Here is an 8778-nt window from a genome sequence, read left to right as displayed (position 1 = left end):
CGAAAGTGTTTCCGCAGTAAGACGGGTGTTATTCCTCCATCAGCAATCGCAAAGGCTAATTTCGCTTTTCCCGTTTTACCAGAGTAAGGACAAAGTTTGTGCTGGCATTTAGCACTGTTTCAGGCGTTTATCTTGGAACGGCTCCCGTAACCATGGTAAGCCCCAACGAATTGGTCGACTTGGACCCGGAATTGGAAGACATTCTCTCTGTTTGGGGGAAGGAATCGACAGTACAAAATGTGGAGCGGTATTTCGGGGGGTTTGAATACTCCAAGTTAATCCCGGTTTCGCATGGAAATAAGGTTTTGTCACAGCAAACCGGTAAGGACCATGACAGTTTTGCCATTCAGGCTCGCAGACAAGTACTCCAAAAGCAGCCAGCTAGTGGAGAAGCAGCGGTTAGTGTGTTCACAGTGGGTCATTCTCCTAGTTCTAAGGGCAAAGCAGGGTCGGGAAGATTTCTTCTTTCAAGAGGCATTGAGGATGTGGTAAATTTAGGGCTTGCTTCTGGGTCAGGCAGAAACAGGGGTTCTGAAAGGGTTTCTTCGCTATCTAGGGTCTCTCTGCCGAGAAACCCTTCTTTTACAAATGAAATCGATGCAGGAGGGCGCAACGGCCAGATTGGCAGCCTCGAGGGAGAGCCGGAAGGCTACAATGTACCGCTGGATGGGAGATTCAAAGCAGATATCCCGATACCTGATAACACTGGGCCTTATCAGTCTTTTCCGGAGGTAGAGAATCTATCGGTTCCGCCCTTGGAGGAACCAGAATGGACTGGTCCTTTTGAGGAAGCTAGGGTTTCAGCTGAGGGTTCTGGGAAAAAAGGGGGAAAAAGGAAAACCCAAAGGCCGATTGGATCCCAGGAGTTGGAGGGCAACCTGATCCTCGGCATGGAGGTCTCTATCGATGAAACCCTAGTAATGGCAGAGTGCACGCTGGTAGGCAGGGCAAGAGGTAAGAAGTTTTCGTCAGGCTTCTTGCAGACATGGGGAGAACAACGTTTTGTCCGTGACAGACCCCTGGGGTTTGAAGCCTTAGCTCTAGCTAAGGGCTGGTTTATGCTCAAGTTCGAGGACAAGGAGGCAGCGGAGTGGGTGCTCGGCAGGAATTGGATTATCGATAACATACCAGTCCTGTTGAAAAAGTGGAGTCCATTGTTTGATGCTTTCAAAGAAAAATCCGATGTTTTCCCGGTTTGGGTAAGGGCCCCGGGACTTCCGTCGTTCCTTTGGACCGAAGCAGTTTTCAAATCCATCGGTAACAGATTGGGAACTTTCTTGGAGGCAGATATGTCATTCTTGCAGACCAAAGATAGAGCAATGGCACGCATTCTGGTGAGTCTTAATCCCAGCAACGGTCTTGCGCAAAAAATCAATCTCCAATACAAAGATTACGTGTTCGAACAGATATTGGACTATGAGCATCTTCCCTTTCGATGCTATCAATGCCATGAATATGGTCACTTTGTCAAGGATTGCACACAGGCCAGAAGAAGAAGGCGAATCTGGAGAACCCCTTTTCCAAGCCAACCAGTTTTCAGGCAAGGACACATGCCTCAAGAGGAAAAAGGCATGGCAGAGTAGAACACTGAAGACATGGAGACGGAGGGGGGACAGAACGCAGAAGTACCGGTGGATTCCCAGTCCCATGAAGCGGTCAAGGACCCAGAAGCACAACTGGAGGATTCTAAGGAGGAGATTGCAAATGTTTCAAGTGATGATCAGCCCGATGCCTCAGTACCTGAGAAGGGTAAGTGTCCAGATCCTCCTCCCTCCTCTTTTCTTTTTCCAGGGCATATATCTGATAACCATCAAAATTCTCCTTCGCTTCATTCTTCTCCTAATGATGGTTTAAACCAAATCATTGATCATCTTGTGGGCTCCCCTGACATCGACACCCTTTCGGCTGCCATGCCTTCCCTAGATTTAAATAGTGATGATAAGTGGCCTCCTCTTGGTCATCCGGTCCCTCAGACTCCATGCCCCTATAATCTCAGATCAATGGTTGGGAAGTCCGGGCCATCCATTTCTGTAGGTGGTTTAGGGGTTATGGCCTCCCAAAGCTTACCAAAAAACAAGAGAGGTAGAATTTCGGATCTATCAAAGGCAAAGCTAAAAGCGAAGATGGATGTAGCTGATGGGAAACAATATTCAATTCCTGGGGTACTTAGAGCAGTGCAGAACCCCGTCTCAGTAATCAAATGATCCTGTCTTCATGGAATTGCAGAGGTTTGGCCAGCAAACCTAAAAAACTGGCCCTTAGAGATTGGCTCCTTTCCTCTAAATCTGACATTATCTTCCTTCAAGAAACTCTGGGAAAAGGGTCGGAAGTGGAAAATATGTTAAACTCCCTCCTCCCAGGTTGGAAATTCACAGCAATCGACTCATCAGGCCATTCCGGGGGGTTGGCAATAGGCTACAAAGAAGGAAGAATTAAGGTCATGAACCTATGGGGGTCGAAACAAGTAATGGGTATGGAGATCATTTCCCCAGATTTTTCCCTTCCCTTTTTGATTGTTAATATTTATGGCCCCTGCCAAGGTAGGGAGTCTTTCTGGAATGATTTGCTGAACAAATCTTTGATGAAATCGCCCCTATTGATTGTGGGAGGTGATTTAAATTTTTCAATAGGGCGCGCAGAAGCATGGGGTCCTTCAGCAAGGGAAGACCCCCTGTCGGATTTCTTCCTCAGTCTTCTCTTGGATAACAATCTCATAGACCCTTCCCCTTCTAAATTGAAACCTACTTGGAGGAATAGAAGGACTGGGGAGGATCGAATTGCAAAAAGATTGGACCGGTTCCTCCTCTCTGAAGGTTTAATCTCAAAGGCTCCTATTTTCAAGCAATGGGTGGAGGAAATTGGCAACTCTGATCATTTCCCTATTTTCCTTGATATCTCCTGCCCTCCCCCTAAGCCTCCTTCCCCCTTCAAATTTAACTCTTCCTGGCTTCAAGATCCCTCCTTTAAAAATCTTTTTGTGGAAACATGGATTCATCCGGACAGGGATGCAAGGGAGGACAAAAGTTTCTTATTCATGGAGAATCTCAAGAGACTGAAGAAGGCAACTATTTCCTGGGCAAAGGATAGGAAGTCCAAACAGAATGAAGAATTAAACAGAATCAGGGAGGAGTTGAAAATTCTGGAAAGCACCGAGAAGGACGGTTATATCTCGCAGGCCTCCAAGGATAAAATCCTTCAATTGGAGAAGCTTCAGAACAAAATTCTTTTGGATAAGGAGGAAGAATGGAGGCTCAAGAGCAGGGCTATATGGTTGAAAGCAGGTGACGAGAATACCAGCTTTTTTCATAACTTTGCAAAAGGGAGAAAATCTGTTAACACCATCTGGAGCCTAAAAGATGAAGAAGGCAGGGAGGTAAATACTTTCTCAGGCCTCTCCGGTCTTGGACAGAGACACTTCCAGAGTCTTTTCTCAGATTCGGGAGAAGCCACAATAGCTGAGGTTATTAGAACTGCTCAATGTTTTCCAAGATTTGTCGAAGAGGATGAAGCAGAGGATTTATCAGCCCCTGTTACCAGGGATGAAGTTGAAGTAGCTATGAAACTCATGGCTAAAGAAAAAAGCCCTGGACCGGACGGATGGACTATTGAACTCTTCCTCTTCTTCTTTGATCTAATAGGTTCTGAAATAACTGATGTAGTTGAAGAATCAAGACAGAAAGGAGAAGTTTACAGGCCCTTCAATTCAACATTCATAGCTCTTATTCCTAAAAAGGATGATCCAGAGACCTTTGAAGACTTCAGGCCGATATCCTTATGCAACTGCATTTACAAAATTATTGCAAAGGTGATAGCTATAAGAATTTTTCCCATTCTGTCAAGGAATATCTCAATGGAACAATTCGGGTTTTTGGATGGGAGACAAATCCATGAGGCCATAGGAGTAGCCCAGGAAGTCATTCACAGTGTCAGGCAGCAGAAAAAGAAAGGGGTGGTTTTCAAAATTGATCTATCTAAAGCCTATGACCGAATAAACTGGATTTATCTTCGGATGTTGCTAACTCAATTGGGCTTCAACTATTCTTTCATCAGTTGGATAATGGGTTGTATCTCCAACGTCAGCTTTGTGATCCTTATTAATGGAGCTGCCTCCCCTTTTTTCAAAAGCCAAAGAGGATTAAGGCAAGGATGCCCCTTATCTCCTCTTCTTTTTCTTCTAGTGGCAGAGGGCTTAAGCAGGTTGATTCATAAAGGCAGAAGAGAGGAGAAGGTAAAAGGTATTGAGGTAGCAATTAATCTTTTCATTACCCACCTCCTTTTTGTCGATGATATTTTGCTTTTCACTAATGGATCTATCAATGAAATTAAGGAGATTAAAAGCATAATTGATCTGTTTCTGAAAGCTACTGGCATGCAGATTAATCACAGGAAATCTCAGGTCTCTATGGCAAATATTGAAAGAAGGGAAAGATCCTTGGTGCTAAATCTTTTCCCCTTCCATCATCAACAGCTGGAATCCCCTTTTAAATATCTGGGCTTTTGGTTAAAACCATCAGCATACAAGATAGAGGACTGGAACTGGCTCATTGCTAAGATTGAAGCTAGAATTTCTCACTGGAGTCACAAATGGCTGTCCAGAGCAGGCAGATTAACCCTTATTAAATCAGTACTACTAGCCATCCCTGTCTACTGGGCAGCCTTAACTTGGGTTCCGAAAGGTGTGATGGAAAAAATCAGGAGGATCTGTAGCAAATTCTTATGGGCAGGGGCTAAAGAAAGTTTTGTTCTCCCCTGGGTAGCTTGGGACAAGCTGGCAAGACCCAAAGAATGGGGAGGATGGGGAATAAAAAGGCTCCCTGAGTTTAGCCTTTCTCTGGCAGCCAAATCTGGTTGGAGACTTATTTCGACGGAGAATCTTTGGACCAGAGTGGTCAGAAGAAAATATATCGACCCTGTCCCAATGGAGGACTGGATCAGAAGCCAGGAAAAGAGGAAAAAAAATGTTTCAGTCGTATGGAAAGCAACGGTGGAAGCCTTCTCTGTGATTGAACAAGGGCTAGCTTGGAAGATAGGTGACGGAAGTCATTGCAGGATTGGAAGGGATCCCTGGGTAGGCTGTAATGAAGCTTATGCCCTATCCCTAGGCTTACTCAGGCATCTTGATCACAAGGGCATTTATACATTAAACCAGGTGGAGAAAATTGGTCAATCCTCAATATGGGGTCAGGCTTGGAAGAGTGCAGAAGACCTGGGAATAAATATCAGGTGGAAGAATGAATGGTGTTCCTATATCCAAGAACTTCACCGTTCTAATGTCAGGCTCAAAAATGAATCAGATCTGTTGATATGGGCGCAGGGGGATACAGGAGAATATACCCCTAAGGATGGATACAACTTCCTTATGCAAAAGAAAGGTTGGGGCAATCCAGATTGGTGGTCGAAACTTATATGGAAGCTTAAAGGACCTACAAAAGCTAAGATTTTCCTCTGGTGCATGCTAAAAAGGAAAGTTCCAACCTGGGATACTTTGCGAGCCAGATATCTAGTTGGACCAGGGAGATGCCCTTTGTGCAAAACAGAAGAGGAATCTATTAATCACCTTTTTATCTCATGTGCTGAATCAAAAAAGATTTGGGGGGAGCTATCTAGTTTGCTCAACATCAAGGCACAGTTGGGCGATGAACCTTTGGAAGCGGTTTGGAGTAGGTGGTGGAAAACCTTCCCGGAAGGGAATATGAGAATTCTTCCTCTTATTTACTTCTGGGGGGTGTGGATTGCGAGAAATAAGAGCCTGTTTCAAGATAAAGACACCCCCGTCGCAGTCACAGTGATAAACTGTGCAGCTATCTACTCTGCCATTCCTGTTCCCGATCCCAAACCTCCTCAAAATTTCTCAAAGCCTGTTAATATCCAGGAGGGTATTCCTTGGGCCTTTTCTGACGGGGCCTCCCAGAACAACAAGGCAGGGGCTGGACTGTGTATTCACCTTAATCAAGATCATTCCCTTAAAGCCACTGTAGGCCTCGGATCAGGCTCAAATAACTTTCCTGAGATATCTGCATTACGCCTTCTTCTATGTTGGCTTCTTCATCGAAATATTCTCTCAATCCAAATTTTTGGTGACTCTTTGAACGTCATCAACTGGGTCAACGGAAATGCTGCATGTCAAAATCAAATATTGAAGATTATTCTTGAGGAAATACAGCGCTTAAAATCATCTTTTAACTTCTTCAACATATGCCATGTATACAGGGACAGAAACGAGGAAGCCGACAGGTTTTCTAAGGCTGGTGTACAACAAGCTTTGGGAAGCTGGACAATAACTGAATACAGGCAGGGGCAGACCATCAGTTCGACAGATCCTCATTTGAATATGAAGAAACGAGAAGAACCTGAGTGGTATGAAGTTCACTCCCTATGGGAAAGGTATGATCGACTGAAGGTGGAATTGAGTCAAAGGTTTTCTCAACCAATAGTTGGTGAGGAATAGACTTAGGGGATTCATATTCATAGAGAGTTGGATTGACAGGAGATGGATTCTGATCAATAACTACATCAACTAGTGGAGGATTTGGTGAAAGCTTTTGATAACCAGCTAGGAGTCAAGGTTGAGAATCTGCAAGGTTTTTCGAAAATTTTGAGGCTTCATCCATATAATTATAAAGGTGAATAGGATGATTCCCTTCACATAACCTACAGGGAAACTTAACTTTACCCTTGTTCCCATGGACCTTACTATCACTAGTTGAGGGTTTGTCACCAGCATGATCTCCAGAAGTTGACGACAAAGGCCAATGTGAGCTTGTGGATCGCACTTCTAATACCTTGGGAATACCAGGACAATCTCTAAGAAAGTTTTCACCCTTACATAACTTGCAAGGGAATTTAACTTTATGGGGTTGATTGGAATATTTTTACATACTAGTTGCGTTTGTAGAAATGGTAGCTTGGTTTCCGCCCTACTTTATTTTCTTCTTCTTCTTCGTCCTTTTCTTCTTCTTCTTAGATTCCTGTTTACTAGAATCAAGACTTTCACCACACGGAGAAGAAGAAAGGGATGAAGAAATAATAGGTGAAGAAGGAAAGGAGTCAAGTTTAGGATTAACATGAGGTTGATGTTGTTCGGGTGGAGGATAACTTGGTTGAGAAGCAGTTTGGAGATTCAGAACTATAGTGGTTGAAAACAAACTAGAAAACCAATGGTAAATTCGGGAAGGGACAACGTTTCCATATAAAGAGAACCAATATTTCCAAAACAAGGAAAAGGACCAGGATTCCCATCAGAGGTGTTCCCTTGATTGGTGGACTTCAGAACTGATGCCATTTGTCTCAAACTAATATTCACTAAGGATTTGTTCCATAAGGAGGATGTTGTTTCACAATCAATTAATTTATTTTAGAAATTAAGTAAACAAACAAAACAAAGGGGTAACTAGGAATAAAGGTTTACCAAGCAATCGTGAACTTCAATATACATGTTGGAGAGCCAAGGACTTAACCTACGTGTAAGAAATCTCCCTTAATGATGTGTCCGTTGTATCATGGTTTACAAGGCGGCCAAATCGATTACCTATGGATGGATAGAAACCTATAGGGGACTCTCAAAATATACTCAATGGTACGTGGTAGTACAATCCGTAATAGTGTTGTCTAATCCATACTCATTCGATGAGAGCGTTGCCATATACTTTACGTGCATGGAGCATTATCCAATATACCCAAAGGTATGTGGAGAAGGATCCTATACACTCACATACATGGAACTTGATTTCACCCTCGGGATACAATGCTGGAAGAAAATGACAACTCCTACATTTAACGATGTTGGAACACGTCTCTAGCCTAGATCTCTAAATTTTTGTGTTAATGTTACAAATGCTCCTTAGGTTCATTCAATAAATTTTAATGTTTATCTTGAATTAGATTTTGATTTCAAGGAACAAAAATCGATGTCACCTAAACACAACTATGATGCAACTAATATGATAAAATAACACTTTTCAATTTCGATGAAAGTTATCTAGTGTAGGGAAGAGGTGCAAACAATTATGCAAAAATAAAATAAGAAGAAAACAAGAGTTTCCTAACTAGATCTTTCAATTTCAATATTCCAATTCAATTCAAAGCATTAAAATATGCCAAACCCTACAATATAATCTATGCATGATTCCCTTGGAAATTGTGCAAATTTAATCAATACACAATTTCTTTTCCTGTTGTGAAAATGAGAATTCTAACTATGGAAATGTGATCCATGCAAGAGAATTGTTCAAAACAAATACAAGTGGATTCAAACGAAATCAAACATAATATGAGATTTCATGAACATATAAATAAAACTGAAATTGGGTGAAATTTTCAAAAATCAAAAGAGATGACACTCAAAGGCGATTAACAAGCATAGATTAATTTTTTGTTTTTTTTTTGCAAAAATGAAAGCAAAAATATGCAATTTCGCACTAGGGAATTCTAAATTCACACACATAACCCTAGATGAAAATGCAAAGATTTTTCTTTTCAACACACTTAATTTTTAAAAATGAGGAAAAACAAGATGTAAAGTCTAATCACTGATTCAAATGCACTTTTAGAATGAGGACTAGAACAACAATTCATCCAAGCGATCAATGATAAACCAAAACAAGTTTTCAAGTGACCTAATGATAAGAAAAAAGAAAAACCAAAACCAATTTTCACCAAATGCAATAAAACACAAATTAAAAGAAAATGGAGGCTTCAGAGAGAGTACAAGACACTCAAGACTTAGGGAAGGTCAGTTGGAAGTAGGCTAATCAAAGAGACAATAAAAAACAAGGGCAA

The 8778-nt window shown here is 42.1% G+C and overlaps 1 protein-coding gene across 1 annotated transcript; it reads left to right on the top strand.

Annotated features, from left to right (window-relative positions):
• Positions 1 to 3034: 3034 nt before the first annotated feature.
• LOC149226338 (uncharacterized) lies at positions 3035 to 6281 on the top strand. Its single transcript, XM_089380178.1, has 3 exons — positions 3035 to 3949; positions 4376 to 6035; positions 6211 to 6281. Exons 1-3 carry the CDS (start codon positions 3035 to 3037, stop codon positions 6279 to 6281), a joined length of 2646 nt encoding a protein of 881 aa, XP_089236304.1.
• The last annotated feature ends 2497 nt before the right edge of the window (positions 6282 to 8778 follow it).

Source organism: Pinus tabuliformis, chromosome J (genome assembly GCF_031772625.1).
Source record: "Pinus tabuliformis cultivar Carrire ecotype Pingquan chromosome J, CPIR1, whole genome shotgun sequence".
NCBI classification, from domain to species: domain Eukaryota; kingdom Viridiplantae; phylum Streptophyta; class Pinopsida; order Pinales; family Pinaceae; genus Pinus; species Pinus tabuliformis.
This window is presented reverse-complemented; position numbering and strand designations above follow the sequence as displayed.

What these genes read in the sequence shown, in the direction of transcription:
- LOC149226338 (XM_089380178.1), top strand. Translation starts at nt 3,035, where the DNA reads ATGGAGAATCTCAAGAGACTGAAGAAGGCAACTATTTCCTGGGCAAAG. An exon ending in GGCAGCAGAAAAAGAAAGGG is followed by an intron (nt 3,950 to 4,375) that starts GTGGTTTTCAAA and finishes ACTGGCATGCAG; the next exon opens with ATTAATCACAGGAAATCTCA. An exon ending in TGCATTACGCCTTCTTCTAT is followed by an intron (nt 6,036 to 6,210) that starts GTTGGCTTCTTC and finishes CCATGTATACAG; the next exon opens with GGACAGAAACGAGGAAGCCG.